Source organism: Anas acuta, chromosome 5, assembly GCF_963932015.1.
Source record: "Anas acuta chromosome 5, bAnaAcu1.1, whole genome shotgun sequence".
NCBI lineage: Eukaryota > Metazoa > Chordata > Aves > Anseriformes > Anatidae > Anas > Anas acuta.
This window is the reverse complement of record NC_088983.1, coordinates 17,046,179-17,065,581: the sequence shown is the minus strand read 5'-3', so window position 1 is coordinate 17,065,581 and position 19,403 is coordinate 17,046,179. Positions and strand designations below refer to the sequence as shown.

Here is a 19,403-nt window from a genome sequence, read left to right as displayed (position 1 = left end):
TTCTAAAATCAACTAAGAGCTCATACGTTCTTTTTACTACAATAAAGCTTTGGAAGGAAGTTTTTCCCTTCTGGACAACCAGAAAAAAAAAAAAGTTAATTATGAAATTAATCGTTAGGAAACTTTTTAAGCACTCATTTTGGAGAAAAACTTCCTTGGGAGCTAACAGAGCTATAAAGTTATTTTGATCAAAAAGACATGGAAAAGTTCCAAAAAAATCACAGTTTATGCTCATATCAAAGTCTGGGGGGTGAAGGAGAAAGTTTTCAAATGAAACATGCAAAATTTGGGGAAGGTGGAAAAGAGGGTAGTTTTGTTTCCCCTTTCTATCTGCGATGTAGAGATTCACCTCCTAGAATGGCCTAAAAACTTCGAACACAAACATTAAGATTATTTTGATGTCTCACACTTATATTTATCAAACTTACCTGACATATTTTTTCCCATATTTCATCACAGCCTGCTTTTTCTTGAAAGCTAAGTGCCAAATCATAATTTTCAGCCTCAGACCACACAATCAAGGTATCCTTTAAAGACAGGAAGAACAGTTTCAGGCAATGTATTTAAGATTTTACAAACCTAAACAGTGTTTAAAGAGTAAAATTTCAAAATAAGGACATGATTTTGATACGTTCTGAGATTTTTAAGATTAATAACACTTCTGCAAAAATCAGAATAAGCAAGTTCCAAAATGATAAGAAAGTTTTAGTTCTTAATTCATGTGCCCATAAAATTGTTAATCTTATAAGGCTAATCTATAAAATGTACTTTCACCCCAATGCATCCTCTGATAAAATACAAAAAGTAACAAAAACAATAGGTGTTTTTCCCTTTTCTTTTTAATGTGTTTCAATTAGACCACATAAAACTGAAAACTTTTGTAGGACCCACTTACAATCACTCTCGTGATTTTTTAATAGGCCCTAGCAAACGTTGTGCTGATGAACAGACCAGCTGCCTATAAAGAAGCCCCAAGATGCCTACAAACTTTAAGCAAGAACAGGTCCTTGAATACACACACAATTAACAGGGCACACTGATTACACTGAACCACGCACACCATTTCTACTCCTTCCAAACTACAGTTCTGAAAGGAAGTTTTGCTCTAGATTTGCAGAAGTTACTGGAAAGAATGCTTAGCTGTATTTACTACCCCAAAACTTAGGCTCTCATCTACTTATTGGAATAGGCCAAGGTTTTTACGGAGCTCTCATACTGCATGCAAAACCAGTACATAGAAGTGGAAGCCAAGCTGCAAACAGCAATGTCACACACTGGCAAGGTACATGATGTGCTGTTTTACAGACAGTTTACTAAATAATTGTTAGAATTACAAAAACAAAACAACAACACAAATGGGAATACAATCTGCACGATTTATACATTGCATCAAGTTTTATTTTAGAAGTCTCCTGTCCTCCTCTAAGAGCTAGCTGAAATACAGCCACATTAAACATATATAGCCTCATTAAATCACATTATTTCAATTAATGCTAAAATATGCATTAATGCAAGAGACATGAGCATTTTTCTACCTATATTTCAATGAGAACCAATGCACAGACCCTCCTTTGTTAAGTACAGATTTTGCTTATAGTGATTATTCCTAAAGGAACTAATTTTAAATACTTGCAAAAGCACTCTAGGTTGCCAGGCATTTATAAAGACTGTTTATTGTTTAGGATTAGTTTATTTCAAATATCAAATGAACACTGAAGATAACCCATACATTTAATTTCAATATGCACTTAACAGAAAACTCCTCAAGCTAAACTACACTCTAAATAGCACGATCACCTAGCTCCAGCAGGACTTCAGTCAAGCAATACGATCTAATCAATTTGCCATTACCAGCGCAGCTGTGCTGCTTCAGATGCACTAATGTGTTTACCTTGCAAATGGCAAATAGTTTACCTTTTCCTTTCCCAAAGGATTGAGGAAGAGGTGGTACACAGAGAAAGGGATTTAGGAAAACCACCTCCAAAATACAAAAGGAAGAAGAAAGGCACAATTAATAGTTTATTCTCTACAAGACTGGTCATGGTGCAAAAAAAAAAAGACCATTAACGGGGTAAGAACAAAACCGAAGTTGTGTCAGTTACTAAACACTGACATTTCTTTAGGTACTTTAATTTCACCATCTTTTAAAAACAGCACGTACCTTACTGCTGTATGCCTCAGGATCAAAATCTAATACGTGCATCTGCCATTAGTATTTACAGTACAGTACTTTTCAGCACCAATCTCTCATCAGCTTCCCACTGAGTAATGCTGTCTTTTATTTAAAACAAAGCCCACTAGATCTTAGGTATACCCTAGCAGAAGTTGCAACACTCCTATCTAATTACATTTTCATTTAAGTGAGAGATTACTTGTTAGATTTCTAAGCAAACCACTTCCAAAAGATCAAAACATTTTTTCTTCTCTACAAAGAACGTGACCAAGAAGGTAATTACTAAAAGAACAAAAATAAGGACAGTGATATTTATATTAACTGCTGTAAGCTGACTAAACAGAGCCCCTGAATTTCTGACCAACGCAGATCTGTCTGCTCTGGGAATAGCAGGGATGGAGGAAGGCAGGCACTAGGCGTGTGAAAGGGAAGACACATGGGTAAAGCTGCTTCTGAAAACTATAGCCACAGAGGGAGAAAAGCTATTTGGCCCCAGCATAGGAACAGGTTGTTCTTATGCAAGATCATCTATTATGATACACAGAAGTTCAAAAAGTATTTTTTCACCTTTACAAAATCTGATTTTTTTCATTTCTTCATTGGATGGTGAAACTAAACAGTAATCTTCAAATTCACTTTATTAATATTAGAAAATTATCTTCCAGTTGCCAGCATTAAAACTTTCAAAGCATTAGTTATTTGCCTGATTAGCACATAAGGATTTCATATTACCAATTAATGTCAGTGTCTCAACAGAATTGTACCAATTGCTATTCTTTGGATCTTTACTAAGAGGCTGTTTGTTTCTATAGCCTTTCTTGCCCCAAAGGGCTTTTAAAAAAAGAGCATGAGAAAGTGAGAAAAGCCCTGCGCTGTTGCATAATGTACTATTCAAAGTTTAAATGTCACTTTCTTAATCCTATGAGGTATGGAATCATCAGAAAAAAAAGAGCAGTACAAAACTTAGACATGTCTTTTAAGGGGAAGTGACTGAGGGAAATTCCAGATGTACGAATAAAGTCTACTTTCTGCTTGCTTTCTTTAAAGGGATCTTTCTGTGTGTTTTACCTGTGGTCTCATAACAGGGTAATCTACATCCACTAACTACGCCGGATCTCTCAGCTACAGAATAGGACTGTCTCTTGCTTCCAAAAAGTCAAGTACTTCTTGGTACTCCAAAAAACAACTGGTATTTTGCGAGATTGTCTCCTCCATTCCAAGAGGAAACAAGAGTGTGAAGAAATTTCTATGAAATACTCTTATTAATATTAGCTATCGGTTAAAGATGTAAGGAGATGAGTTTTGAATATTGCTCCCCTATAAACATAAAATCCTCAGGCTTAGATCATTCATAAAGCAGTTCTGGCTTGAATGGGTCAGACATGTATCCATTTCTCTGCATTACACAGAAATGTTACCCTTGAGACCAGGATGTGAATGGGACTGACTGAAATGAGTATCTAGAATTTTGTTTTTATCTAGCTTGTCGTTAAACTAAATTTACAGATGAAGCTGCAGTATAAAATCCTAGCTACGCTGTGTGATCTGAGTCATAAAGAAGGACCAATGTTTTACCATCGTAGGCTTTTGTACCTACTGCTCTAGGAGAACCCTAGCATTCTAACTTCTCACGTTTTTCACTAGAGTTCTTGGCAAGGCCTTCTTTTAAACACAATGATAACTGGGAAACTACTTATGTAGAGTTCAGTGTGTTATTCTGAGTATGAAAACCATTTGCTGCTTTGCAAAAATATTTTGACAATAGTGCCAGCTGGATGTGTCATCGTTACCTTACCCATAGAAAAATTGCTGTTGCCCTAGAACAGCTTATAGAAATTTGTCTTCTCTTTCATGTTATTGTTTATTATGGTTGCTCAAAATTTATCTGGAACTCTAAACTTTAAGCTAAGATTCTGAGCGTGGCCTCTTTTAGATAACTTGCATTCAACTTTCCCATAAAGAGGTACTTCTTTTCTACCAAGGGAGGTCAATTTTTTGTACTCTTATCCTTATAAACATACAGCCCAAGTCAAAACTTTCAAACCACAGTTTGGCATTTCTCTGCTGCTTGTTTGATTTTTGGCTGGATCAAGTCCACACAGAGAAAGCCGTGGCTGGTCTGAAGAACAGGCTGCTGGTTTTCAAGGAACCGCTCCTGGGTGCTACCACTTCATCTGAGACTTCGCTTCCAAAAAGCTAACCTCAAAAATATTTCTGCAATGGATTAAGGCAGAAAGCAGTGACACTTTACTTAGGTGGGCAGAGCTTAGTACCTGCCAAATGATTTGTTTCTGAAATTAATTTCCAAAAGGCTTATTTTTCTTCATAGAAAGGTCCTTAGATGTCAAGTTCTCCCCGTAACACTCATCAGAAGTGATTCTTTTATTGCACCAATTTTAACTGTTAGCAGGCACACCATACAGTATTCATTCACTCTCCAACGCAAGCCCTGGGATTTCATGAAGAAGAATTAATGAGTAACTAGTACCTCAGGATTTGCTTCTGCTCTAAGACTGATTTAAGATTTCTTTCCTAATGTGACAGAGGTCGAAACAACTCTTATTGTTTGGCAGTGCTCTTTCACTGGAGTGGTCACATCCACGGAGAACACCAGCCTTCTCTGCAGTTATTTATTGTCAACACGGAAAATATTTCTAAAACAAAAGTGAGTTCTTATTCTTATGCATCCACAACTCACCCCTGTGAGACCTGGGCTACTCTCAAGAAGCAGCAGCGATACCCCAAATTGGATAGTCTACCACAAACTCTTTTTTTCCCTTGAGTGACTGAATCCCTTCGTCCCAGCCCTCAGGCGAGTTAGGCCTCTGGCACTTTCCTGGGCTCCAGTTTAAGTTCAGCTGAGTAGGGGTGTTTCTGCTGCTCTGGACAGCTGGAGTGCCAGCCTCCTGCTCTGATAAGCACTGACACTGTTTGTATTTACAGCCTGTTCCCCAGGCATCTCAAACCATCTTTTAAAGTCCTGTTAGCAAACCACTTAAAATCAAAAGTACAGGCCCAAGCTTTCTGCTTCGGAAATAAAGTACTGGCAGTACCCGGCTGTGCCAAGTTCAACACAAATCATTACTGGGGTAGGGTGCAGCGGAATCTGCAGGTTAAAAACCCCATCCTAGTAATGTAATGCCAAGCTAGTTCTGAAACTGGCTTTGTGCATTTGTTCACACAGAACCTGGATATCTCCATGTGACAATTCTTTATTCCCCAAACCCAAATAGGAAATCAAGGACATGTTCAGTCTTCTGGCAGAAAGTTTCCTGGTAGCTTCTAGGACACCCTACCAGCCACACTTGACTTTCTCAGTTAGCCATCTGATCACTGCATCTCCACGCATCACGTGGAATAAAATCAGTTCATTAGTTCCATAACAGAACCTTGTCTCCCTGGCCTAGTGACCCTATGCAGAAACAGCAGAATATATTTCACAGGAAAACGTGTATGGGTAAAGGAATCTTTGATCATTTACTTAAATTAACCAACCCATTCCCCTCTTTCCTTCCCACCCCACAAAAAACACATCTCCTCACTACCTGCGCTGCAGTAGGCGTAACATTTATTGAAACAGTTTCACTGCTGGTTCACTTGTTCCTGGCAGCAAGTATAGGAAGTTCATCTTCTCTGAGCACTCTGCCAACGTCTTTCGGATCTTTCCAAAATTTAGCATTGTTATCAACAGGTTTGATCGCGTTCATTGAAGGACAGACACTTTCAAGTTACTTAGCTAGAGCACAGTACTCTGGATGAATTTAAGTTTTCTATTCTTGTGAAGAACTGAAAGAGGGACTGCTAAAGCAAAGGACACAAGACACTGAAGTTTGTAGTGCAGAGGCAAGACTCCGTAAATGTAAGCAACTCAAGTCTTTTTGTGCCTGGAACAAAGAAGGGATGTAACACGTACTTCATCGCTAAGAGGGATGAGTTGAGAATTTAAGTCTTTATTGATATACTGCTGAAACACTGCCAATGTATCCTGAAAAGCATATTCCCAAGTTCACACCCACATCAGCTTTCTCCCTAGATAAACTTGAGCATTTATTTCTCCTTCAAGGTTGCACAGGAAGATGTGTAATGTCCTAAAATACAACTGCAGCTGCTCTTTTTTTTTTTTTTGAGTAAGGATCACTCCTGTAAGAACAGCATATCCTTGAGTAGCATCTCTGAATTCGGCCATTTTAATGCCTTAAAAATGAAAAAAACAGCATAGACAGAAAAAAATCAGAGCATGGATTGAAGGTTGTAAATAGACTTTACCAGGACATTATAATTACTTTGTCTTCCATTTACTAATGTGTGTGTATATGTAAAACAACAGAAGAAGAAAACTAAATATTCTGCATGTGGTCCAGGCACCACATAGTGTAATTAAATTCCACTTACTAAAAATGTGCTTTTAAGATGTATGCTACTTACCCATAATTAAATCCAGTATATTCCATACCTTCGTTATAGTACCATTATTTTAACTTTTAAAAATAAGGACACCAATAAAACTTAAGTTATAGCCCTAAGCAAGAACACAAGTCAGAAGGCCAAGTGGCTGTATTGATGAACATTTTACCTATTTTTCCCCCCCACAGAAAGTGTTCTGCCTATACATATTACCTTAACATAAGGAACAGTTGTTTTTTTCTTAGCCACAGGATACTAGTTTCTCAAGTTTTCTTTCTAGCTTTATTTTCCTCATTCAGACTCCTTTCTTCTAATATAAGTAGGGATGAGCGTGCCAGGGAGTGCACAGTTCAGAGCATGCAGCAGCTTCCGCGGGTATCAGTTCTGTGTTACAGCAGATATAGACCTATCTTTCTGAATAGAAAGTGACTCATCACGGTGACAGAAAGATTATATTAATTTATCTGACTAGTGAAAAGGTGGTTAAAGGACTGCCCATGTGGTTAACATTAAGCCTGTTGATGTAAGCCTGGGAACACTGGGGACTAGGGTGGCTGTGTTGATCCATGAAAAATGAGTCCTGGATCAGGTCTCAAGATCTACCAAGTGTTCTTCTACTCCAAAGGAAAGGGGGGACAGTCATATCTAACACCAATTAGATCAACATTTATATGGAGACCTGAATAATCCAAAACATACAGCAAAAGCATTGCTTTCAACCCTTAAAAAACAATAAATCTGAAGCAGACAATTTGACAAAGTTTGCCTTGAAGTTCAGATTCACATGGTGGTTTTTCTTTATTTTTAATCTCTGTGGATATTTTACATGACAAGAGACTAGAGGGAGCAATGCAAGCTTGTACTCAGGTCTTTGTACTATTATTTTCACAAATAAGGATCTGAGCTAGGACAGTCAACACTAACACATATATGGGTACACCCTGAGAGTACATAGCTTGTAACATCTTTAATTAATGGGACACTGTTTCACACTGGCAATAGTATTGCCAAAGAGATAGAAGGTGCTTTCACCAGCAGAAGAACTTCCCTGTTCATCAGAAAGGTATGTATATGCTTGCTGAAAAACCCAGAACAATTGCCATAGATAAGCTGTTGGGGGAAGTTGCTATTACACATTTCTCATTCCTTCCAACCACAAATCAGATTAGTTAGTTCAATAAAAATCGTTTCTTCTTACAAACTTCACGTCAGCCTAGATGAAAATTAGAACTCATTCACTTTTTCCTTCAAATACTGAAGTGCCACATGCAAGCAGTATACTAAGTATGGCACACTAAGAACAGCTTCAGCAGTCCTATGCTCCCCTTTGAAAGCAAATGGAGGTTCCACCTCGCAATAAAACTTTGATGTAGAAGTCTGGTAAGAATAGCACACTGAAGAGTTACGTGGAAGTTTTAAGTATTAAATTTGTACGATATTTTCTTGAAATTTCCATAGAGCAACTGACAAGCACAAACTCTGAATTCTTCTGTAGCACAGTTCCACAGATGGATCTTGAATGAGCTGGCTTGAAACTTTTGCTGATGTAGAGAGCCACCTGGTTTTGAAGAGGGGTCTGCAGTACCAAAGCTAATTTTCTTTTGTTTTAGTGAGCTTAGGCAGTTCAGAGCTCTGATAAGCACAGCTGGAAAGAAGCAGCTCTTCCCTTCAGCAGTGAAGCTCCAACCTTCGCTCATATGGAACCCAGTTTAAATTCTGAACTCTGCTCTTACTGAGGGAAAGGGTACAGAGGTCCCGTTTGAATATCCTGCTTCCTGTGAAGCAGGATTATTACATGCACCAAGAAAAATCTGGTATTTCTAAGGCTCAGAATAGAACCCTACTTTCAGTCTAGAGTAGAGACTGCATTGCTTAAAGAACGTGAACAATTCACCTGCAAATATAAAGTTGTCTATGCAGCACTTGAAAGCTTTAAGAATAGCAATTTTCCTTTTCCAGCAGTGAAAACCTACAGTGCTGGTCTAATAGGACAGATTCACGTCTAATACTTTTATTTCTTTAACCACGTTTTCACAGTCAGCAGTATCAGATTTGTGCAGTGCTGGATACACACTTGACCCCGAGCGGCAACAAGCCCAAGTACATATTGGTGCTGTACCCACTGGCACGTGGGCTGGTTTGCACTGACCGGACAATTTTCTGCCTACTTTAAGGACACTTCATGCTTGATCTGGCAGAAAGGCTGTTGACACAGAGCTAGCCCCTCAACGCTCTTTAAACAGATTTGAACCAGCAAAGCAAGTTTACACTAGATCAGCACTTTATGCCACAGAGCTGTGAAATACTCATTATTTTAGGAGTCCTACAGCTGGAGTTACTGTATCACGGAAACACGACCTCAAGCTAGTGAGGATTACAACTAAGAGCTAGTTTGCTTAGTATTTTTGCTGGTCTTGTCCTTTCTTACTCCCTACAATTGATTCTCCACACCACGCTGCCCTTATCAGCTGTTCAGTACTGACTGTTTATACAGTGCATGCTGAATTATATCAAGGGGGCAGATACAGACTAAACTCAAATATTTCCAAGAAAGGATATTTTTAAACTAGCCCAGTTCTCTGCATTCCATTCAACATGAAGTCCTGCAACCAGCTGCAGCCACAGAATCACTGCAACTGCCCGTGAGTAAAACTGAATTGTATCTATGATTGTACTAAAACATTCACAGCTCTAATACTTTACTACATCACATGCACCTGACAGGATTTTAGCAAGTCTGAGATGACTGGACAAGAAACAACATCCAACCTGATTCAGCTTTCTTTTTTTCCTTAGCCTCTAGGAGTACTTCTCAGCATTCATCAAGAACAGTAAGCAAAGTGCAAGAGCCACAATCCGCTTCTCCTCACCCATCCCAATACAATTCTTTGGAGGCCTCACAATGTTTGGCTTAAGTAATTGAAGCGAGGTACAGAGTAGAGCTGAGAAGTGGCTTTTTTGTATATGGAATGCTTTGAAGCAGTACTAACCCATTTACATCACCCAAATAACAGCCAAATAAAGGTTTACATAAAAATAGTTTTAAAGTCTTCTCTTAAAAGAGGAGACATTAAAAGCCATAGTATCTGAAATACAAAGAAGAAAAAAAGCCAGATGGTATTAAGCTTCAGATACTATAATCCCCAGGAACCTCAGCTAATCGGTGACTTTCCCAACTCTGTTTTGCCTGTCTCACCTGCAGCATTTGTGTATGTGCAAGTGCACAAGCAGGATACAAGAAATGCAAAGAAATTACATGTCTTATAAAATAAAAAAAAAAAAATACTGAGAACTACTTTGCCTTCTATTTCTGGTACAAGAACATACAATTTAACTTGCACTAGATGAAAAAATGACCATTTCTGAAGTTAAAAAAGCTGCCTTTAAAAGTGAGGTAAAACAGCACATTTACCTGTTGCTTCTGGTACGCAGTATTCGGGTTAATTTTGGACTCCAGAAGAAGAGAGCCTAGAAGAAAAAAGTTTCATTTATTTATGTGCATACTTAAAATGTCTATCTTGAGATCTCTGATCATTCTTTCCTCAAGTAGGTGCTTATACCTTCCATCCCAACAACGTGCAGATTTAACTCATGTTCTACAGCTTTGTTTCATTTTTCCCTCAAAGATACTGTTCACATAACACAGAACATTCAAGAGCATTTTGGGGATTGGGATTTTAACCTTATTCTGAGATGACTTTTCAACTGTTTTTCTTTTTATGTGTGTGTTTTGTTTTTTTTTTGAGAGAGAATTTTTCTCTCTCTCAAAAAAAAAAAAATAATCGCTGCCATAATTGTGTTCTGGGGAGCACCTACAATTTGTTTCACACAAATTTTGCTAACCATGTGGTATGTGTTCTTAAAGTTTTGTTAAAACATCAGTTTTAGGTAAGTTTGCCAGAATGCACATCTAAAAACTAATACTGCAGCAACCGTGACTGCTTGTACCAAAGAACTTTACACAGGGTAAACTTGGGAACAATGGTTTTGCAGCAGCTTATACTGATTTAAGACATAAGTATGGCAATAGAAGTGCTGAACTGTGTTGTCTTGCCCCTCCTTCTGCATAAGCATTAGTGTTAACACACATCACATTTAGACAGCTCGAAGGGCTGATCTAGCTGAAAACAATCATTAAAACTGCTTTTATTTGTGGGCAGACCACATCCCTCCTCCGCCTTACTGCTCAGCTGCACAAGTGCCAGCTCATGAGGGGCTCTGACAACCAGGACTTCAATTCAGGCATCTGCAGAGCTTCACTCAACATACATGAAAACATACAGATTTAACTTTGCACTGTCTGTAATTAAAGCATAATGCTGCAAGTACCCCTTTAACAGGGGCTTTTCTATTTATTTACCCATTTAAATTTATTCTGTAAGAGAAGTCCAAACTTTCAACTTCTTAAGTTTCATGACTACAGTTCTAAGGCAGTTTGATGTTACTGGAACATTTGCCAAATTTCAAGGCAGTCTTCAGTAGTCTCACAAAATCTGAATAGAATAAAATGCTTCAACCACCTCAAATACAGAAGCCTGAGAGCTTCAAGGCATGACAAACAAATTACGTGGATTTGACAAACATACTTGGAAGGGAAAATGGTATTTCCAAATGTCACAGCAGAATCAGCCTGCTTACAAGAACTATGACTAACCAGTTTTCACTATCTGAAGAATGTTTCAATTCATAAAATCCACATCAAGAATACTCTGAACTGATGCTTGCTTACCAAGTGTCACTATACTCAATCAAGTTATATTTATGAGAAAACCACACTTTTCCTCAAGAAAGGCTGCTAACAGAAGATGTTAGGCTGGGGGAGGTGAAGGGAGAGACTGAAGAGACAGAACTTCACTCTCTGGAAGAGTAGTGTACCATTACAGAATAACAAGTATCTGAACAGTTCCGCCTGTAGAATACGAAAGGTTATTGTTTCATTCATTTGGAAGTCTCCACAAGGATTTTGATACTCATTAGCTTACTGTGTAGAGCTGTAATGCTCACATTTATTTATTAACTTACCTGTGATGGCTGCTTCTTCCTAATTTCTAAGTCTGTTTTCTACAAGTGGGAGCTGTCAGTAACGAAGTTGGCTCCAGAAGCTCTCAGCCTGCCTCACACTGCTCTTACAGTAAGAGCTGCTTACAAACTCAGATACAACCCAACAACAAAACAGAGTTAAATGGCCCTTACAGGAAAACAAACCAACAAAAAAAAAACAACACACACAAAAAGATGCAGATCCACCACCTCTCTTTTTCAGAGCTTTTCCTTTTTTAAACCTAGACCACTTAAGCAAGTAAACTGCTTTGGTGATAGAGCAGAAATGTGACAGCATAATTACTGAAAAATCACGAACTATAGAGGAAGACAGAGAAGAAAAACTTCAAAGGTGACCTTTAGCAATGAATACAATACACTGTGGTACTTAGGCCACAGTTTCAGGTTTTGAATTTCAGGCTTGCCGAGTGAGTATCAGAAACAGCATCCCTTTTCTGTTACAATGATCACGTACAAGCAGTGTTTCACTTCAGTCTTACTTTCAGTTTCAAAATCACAGCTGCAACTGTACGAAGTTTTAGAATACTATCTGGTGCTACTGAGTTGCATGGCTATCTTCTGGAAAGCCTGTACCGGCTAGAGATAACTAATAGCAGCAAATATGAATGGGAACCCTTTATGAATTAAAAGCAATTGGTAATTTTCACATTGTATTTTGACTTCTAAACACAAATATACAGATGCAGAAATCCTGAAATTTGCAGGAAGTCATACATCAATTGAATTTCATGTTTGACAAAATGCTATTAAAAAAAAATCTTGAAGACAACTCAAAACAGACAGCTGATCTTCCAGGCTAGAAGCAGACACAAGAGAATGAACTTCTCACTAGACTTACCACAAAAGAGCATTTCTTCCCTACTAAACCTGACACTTGTAGGAAAGACAACTCCAGCCTTATAAGGCTTGACTTGCTTCTCATTGCCACACCATTCAACTCATTCCTCACCACTCAGGACAATAATGAGAAAAATAGAAATTCAGAAGCAGAAGTGTACTGAAGTACAAACTGTGCTCTCCAACCCATAACAGCCCCAAATGCATCGTTCTGGGCAATCTGATGCTCCCTTTGTACCACTTAGCCCCCCAGAAAGGGGTTCAACTAAAAATAAAATAAAAAACCTAACCACCAGTGACTACTCTAGTAGTTCGTTGTTTATTTTCATACAGTAGGTTTTACAGGATCATGCCCTTCCCCATAGGAAGCTGTCCTAGGTTTCTGTTACTTGCTTTGGGGAACCAGGCAACAGTAACAGATGCTTGTAACACAAACGGGTTCTTCAGAAAAAGGTTACAGAAATTTAATATACCGCAAATAAAGTTCCTCTCCTCTCCAAGTCAATATCTGTATTGATTTCTAAATACCAATCAAGATGCTTACTCTTTCACTTGTCACAAACAATTACTTTCTATATAGGTATTTTTCTCTTCCTACTACCCTAGAATATATTAAGACTACTCAGTCTGCTTTATAAAAATACACCAAGAAAACTTCATTTCCATTTCCCAATGACTATTCTAAGAGATTACCTGAAAATTTGCTTAAACATAAGTAATATTAAAAAAATGCAGATCTACTTATTTTCTAGATTACAGCCCTTGAACAAATTTGTAAAGATAACTGCAAATATTAGGGCTAGAAAGTAACAAGTGAAACTACCCATAAAGAAGAAAACATTGATTTGCAGCATTCTGTTATTTGCCACAATAATGCACTATAGCAGAGCTGTTTTTTTTTTGTTTGTTTGTTTGTTTTGTTATTGTTAGTGTAACACCCTCATCCTGTGATGTGGAAGGAATACGTGCATAGGGAAAGGTTTGCTCAAAAGCCATTACATACAGATATACAATGCTATTTTAGAAGATGTTCAGAGAACATCAGATATCCCAGTCCAGTAGTCTTAAACAAGAAATCTGCAGGATTGTTTACATATATGCATATGGAGGTGACCTTATGGTAAAAAAAAAAAAAAAATAAATAAAAGTACTGCTCTTCTCCCACAAAACTTATGTGGCTCCAGCTTCAAAAGGAGAAGAGGTAGTGTCACTCATCTCCCCCCAAAATAAAAATTCCTTATGTTTAATTTAAATTTTCAGTTTATGATTTTTTTTTTAAGCAGCAGAGGTTTAAGTTCTGTAATCAGTTCTATTGCTGCTGAATCACAACACAGCAGTCCACAGAAACCTTGGAAACAGGTCAAGCAGAGGTCCTAGAACAGGCTCTGCACTCTCAACAGACAACTCCTCAGCCTAGCAGTTTTCTGAAGGGTGAAACCCAAACACTGGAGGTGGGGGAAAGAAGGAAGAGAAACAAAGTTTCTGATATTTATTGTTTCATCTAAAATGGAAGTAAGATCTCATTCGTAAACAAAAGGTGACTGGAGTGCATTAAGCTAAAGTACATGCTTCCCTAAAAGCTCAAAGAATCTCAAAAGAGACCTTTTACAATTCAATTTCATAACTTCAAATCATCCTTCTAGGAATAAATAGCTCCATACATCTTCTCTACTAGATGTCACTTGCAGGTGTCAGTAGTAAAGCACCAAAATTCATTTTTTTTTTAAATAAGAACTACCTTCACTTTTTAAAAAGTTAATAACAAGGAAAAACAAACCAAAAGAAAAACACCCATGAAAGATGGAAGATGTTCCTGACCAATTATTACTAACTTCTGTGTTGCTTTCCTTAGCAATAATAAATAAAATTTAAGCCTTTGAGTCTGTGAAAAAGGAAAGTGACTAGATAGTACCTAAAAGATGGCTGGGCAACATGGCGTCCAATAGCGGAGGTCATTCTGCCTCGTCAAAGAGCTTGGTGACAGAACTGGTAAGCATTTCTTAAAAGTTTAAGCCTTTGAAGTGTCCTAAGTTAGCTGAACAGAGATATTAATTTTAAGGGTCACTTCAGTCATCTGGGCTCAGAACAAAAACAAAAAAAAGTGATCTGAAACCAGGCAGTGAGTATCTAGAAGCACACAGACATTTTAAGAACTAGATAGGTGACAGCAGTCTGAAATACCGTGTAAGAAACTGGTAGGAAACCCAGGGCTTCTGATTACACAGAAATTCACATGGAAGTTGACCATTTGTAAATAAAAGATTGAATTACTATTGCAGTACTGCACTCCAACAAGTGGAACACACTGCAGCTAGGCATCACATTAGTAGAAACTTTTCAAGGTCTAAACAAAAATATCAAGTGGGGTAAAAAAGGCAAGTCCCTCTTTTTCAAAGCAGAATGCATCTGATCAGAAAACAGCTGAAACTACTTTTCTATGATAACAGATCACTCCAAATTGTCTGCGATAACTCCCAGTGTTTAGTGCCTGGGAGCTCTAAAGACATCTCAGCAATAGAGTCACTCATCTGCTCAAAATTCCTCTAAGCCTGTGTTAAAAACAACAACAGCAAACACCCCGGTAGATAAGAACTGAGTAAGAGTGCAGTCTGTTTATTGCTCCAGTTCAGTGCGATAGCTTACCTTGGACTTGCCATAATGATTCCAGCTCCCTTATCTAAACACTCTGACCCTGCCATAAAATCTCAACGGTTTGTAAAGCAGCCACGGAGCTGCAGCAACTCCCAGCTGCACCACGGAAAGGCCACGCTCTGTGCTGGCCTGCACAGGAAGGCCAAGGCACTCAGCGCTGCTGCTCTGGGAGGAACTGATCCGGCCCCTGAACAGGCGAGGGCATTTCCAAGGCAGGGAGGGAACCGCTACTAACAGCCCCCACTCAGGAAACACAGCTCTCAACTTCAGTCGGATCCCGAGGTTTTCAGCCAGCTTCCTGGAGTAAGTCAGTGAGAAGGAGCCAACGTGCACAGGATGAATCTCGGTTCAAACACTAGGAAAAGCTGGTTTATAAAAGGAGGAAGGAAGGAGTTTCATTGTGGAAAGAGGAGGAGCTGACAGAGACAATACAAGAACGAAATGGAACCATGGAGGCAACTGGTATATAGGTCAGGTTGTCTAGCACTTGCATGTCCTTGCTAACTCAAAACCAAAAGTCACAATCGACTTCATTAAGTTTAAAAAAAAAAAAAAAAAAAAAGCACATGTGAGGGAGCACAGAAATTGCACGGTACCTAAAGCCATGTGTATTAGGTTCTGGCAACACCTTCTCCCAAACAGTTTGCTCACTTTTAAAAAAATGACTGTCTTTACTTTCAAAATTAATCAAGAAATAACTTATACAGTAAACAAACATAAATCAAGTTTTACGAGGCGTTTAAACAACAAGCAAGTTAGGGAGAAACCTAGCCTATTAATAGTGTGTGCATTTACCCAGGCAGGACTGATACTACCTACTAAATTAAGAACTTAAACTCTGTACATTATTTACTACTCTTGAAGAGTATATATGATATTTGAGAGAAGTCTGAAGTGTTTGTCCTGTTAAATGTATTTCTGTGCACTAGGTGCAATTAGTAAGTGCACGCACACTGCTCTGGTTGGAGTAGCTTAGCTATGCTACACAAGGTAATGACTTCATGTTTGGTTTGGGATCATTTATGCCAACTTGTAGTTTCCATCCTACAGATGTTCATTTACAAAAAATAAGCTGGCAACAGCCACCCTATCCAGGTTCAAATCAGTCTTAGGCAGATATCCCACTGAAAGCCAATAAACGGATTTGGGTTTGAATGGACCATTTCTTCACAAGTAGGCTGTGAACTGCAGTTCTTTTGCTTTCTTTTGCAAGAACCGAAAAATAAATAAAAATCAGGAAAATGATTAGTGTGTAACACGTGACAGTTTTTAAACATTTGCTAACAGCAGCTCCTCAGCATAGCAGCTGTTTGGACAGCACTGTATCTACAACCAAATACACAGTAACACAAGATTAGCCTAGAAGTTGTGGCAATTTTCTTTTTACCTTGATCATTCACATTCAAATTAAACTAAATTCATTTCCATTTTGAATGCTTTCTGTTACACTGGAAAACTGGCCAAACTAAGAAGGCAGCTTCTTCAGTGTAAAAGAAATAAATAAAATCAAGTATCAATTTAAGTTTTTAAAGTATAATTAAGAACCTAAAAAACCCTGAGACTCATGCTTAATCAGAAGCTCAAATATCAAAATCCTGCTTAGATTCAAGCTTGGTTCCTCTGTGTCAGCTTATGATCTGTTTGCTGTAGAGATTATGGTAGTTTGTCAGAACTTTCTCAAACAGTGAGAATTAATGATTCTCAAGTTGCTTTTCATCCTAGTTTCTACAATGAAAAAGACAAACAAAGAAAAATAAGATGTCTGTTGCAAGTCACAAGCTATAACTTCATAGACAATTCACTAGATACAGTACCTACACATGTAATGAAGTACCAGGGCATACCCTGACAACATTACTAGCAAAATAGTATGTTAGATATTGCAAGATCTACAATTAAAAATCTATTCTGATCACAGAAGTCATGAACTCACTCAACCAAGAAACCAGACTAGTCCAAACATGTAGCTACAGGACGAGATACTACCACTTAACCTGTAGTAAGTTTGGTCAGAAAATGTGAGGGTAATTAATACTGCATCATTTTAATTTTACTTACAGGGAGACTTAGAACTGCTGAAGAACTGAGAAATAGTATTTCATTCAAAAACAAACAAACAAGAAAAATAACACACATCTCTGAAAGTGCCATTCAGTCCATTGTCTTTTCTACTACAACTGCACTTTGATAACTGTTGATAGGTGTTATCATGGCCTGCATAATTCTGGGGCGAAAGGAGAGACAGAGAGCAAAAGAGAGGGGAAAAAATGGATATTGACCACTCACTGACCTTTTAAAAATTTACTCTAAAAACTATGATCTAAGTTTTGAGCACCTCTTCTCATGAGGGGCACATTTCCAGAAACCTCTAAAGACAGATACATCACAACAACCAGTTCTGAGACAGGCGTACACTGGGCACCTAGAGATGGATCACTGGCGTGCAATCCCTTACGAGACCTGGCTGTGTTTGGATGAAACACTGCATGTTCACTATGAACTAAGTGCCTACTACGCCTGCACTCGATGGCAACCTTCCATTTCTTCCACTCGGCCTAACAAGAATGAACTGTGCCCGGTGCCCACTCACCTTTAGGAACTGCATTCGAATTGCACAGCAAAACACGAAGGCGAGAAACGCACAAAGCGAACCCCACTCCCCTTTCTGAGGGCAGAGCGTACCTCCAGACCCACACTCACCATCGCTCTCCGCCCTGACGAGCAGGGACATGCCCTTCAGCCTCTCCACGTAGCAGGAGGACACATGCCCCGTGCCTCGGTCGTCCCACTGGCGGTCCTCGTTCAGCGTGTACACCTTCACCCTGCGCCGGGTGTCAGTCATCCTGCCGCCCGCTCCGCTGCCACCCGTGGGGCTCGCACGGGCTGGAGGCGCAGGGGACCGAGGGGATGGGGCAGGAAGGCGGCGGCGGGAGCCCCTCAGGGGCACGCCAGGCGAGCTCTTCTCGCTCCCCTTCAGCGCTCCCACGGGATCCTCATCCTCGGCGGGGCCGGCGGGCGCTGTGCTGGCGGGGGGCGAGGCGCCGCGAGGAGCTGCCCGGGCACGGCCGCACAAAAGGCGGGCAGCAGGCGGCGGCCGAGGCGGGGAGGGGGGTGGGGGGAGCCCGGAGGAGGCCCCGGAGGCCCGGGGGTTGCGGGGCGGCCGGGCGCGGAGCTCGGCGCTATTGTGCGGGGGCCGCCCGGGCCCGCAGCCCCTCGCTGGCCGCCCGCCGGCCGCTCACGCCGCGGGTCCGGCCGTCAGCGCGGGGCGCCGCGGAGCCGCCCTCCCGCTCCTGCTCCTGCCCGGCGCCGCTCTGCCCGCGGCCTGCGGGCGCTGCCGGGGTGAAGCGGGCGGGCGCGCTCACAGCCCCGGCTCCCCCATGGGCTCCCGGCGCGGGCGGCGGCTTCACTCCCGGCCCGACTCCGCCGCCATGTTCTGCTTCCTCCTCCTCCTCCTCCTCTTCCTCCTCCTCCCGGTGCAGCTGCGGCGGCGGCGGCTCGGTCCCGGCTGCTCCGCGCTCCCCGCGGCGTGGCTGCTCGCGGCGGCCCGGCCGGTAGCGAGGCGCTCGGCGCGGCCCCGCCGAGGGGGCGAGCGGCGGTGGCGGCGCGGCGCGGCCCGTCCAGCCCGGCCCGGCTCCCAGCGCCTCCGTCCCCGCCTCAGTCACGGCGCGGCCGCCATCTTGCTTTCACCTCTCACGGCAGGCGCGGGGTCTCCCAGCCAGCGGCGGCACGGGCCGCCCGCCGCCTCTTAAAGGGGCCGCGGCACGCGCGGGTCCGCGCCCGGCCGGGTGGGGGGGGGGGGCCCACGCGTGTCCCACAGCCCCGCAGCCCCACGCGTGTCCCGTGGCCCCACGGGATCGCGCCCCGACACGCGTGGGCCCGGCCGAACTGTGTGTGTGTGTGTGTGTGTGTGTGTGTACACACGCGCGTGGAAAAACACGCGTGGTCCCGCCGCAGGGGACGCCTCGGTGTCCCCTCACCTGCCGCCTTGGTCCCGGCACAACCTCGTGTCGGGGCAGCTTTGTGCTGCTGAACGCCCCCGGAGCCTGAAAAAGCGTGTATTAATTCTTGATTTTTTCAATTTTTTCATTTTTTTAAACATTTTTTCCTTTTTTTTTTTTTTTTTCTTCCCTGCCTGCCCTCGCTGGCTGCCCCACACCCGCGTGAACCAGGAGTTCACTTGGCGGCTGTCGGCCCTGTAGGGCGAGGGATCTGCCCGGCCTCTGCCCCTGTGCCGCCAGCCCCCCGGCAGCCTGGCATTGCCAGGAACACGCGTGGC

The 19,403-nt window shown here is 41.3% G+C and overlaps 1 protein-coding gene across 1 annotated transcript in view; it reads right to left on the bottom strand.

Annotated features, from left to right (window-relative positions):
- Nucleotides 1–18,828, bottom strand: part of PPP4R3A (protein phosphatase 4 regulatory subunit 3A) — a 42,334-nt gene extending 23,506 nt beyond the window's left edge. The window contains exons 1-3 of the mRNA XM_068682948.1: nt 17,828–18,828; nt 9,990–10,045; nt 429–527 (exon numbers count right to left, since the gene is read on the bottom strand). Of these exons, the coding sequence (XP_068539049.1) occupies nt 429–527; nt 9,990–10,045; nt 17,828–17,969 (297 nt within the window). The 5' untranslated portion in view covers nt 17,970–18,828. The remainder of the gene's footprint in view (nt 1–428; nt 528–9,989; nt 10,046–17,827) is intronic.
- Between the last annotated feature and the right edge of the window lie 575 nt (nt 18,829–19,403).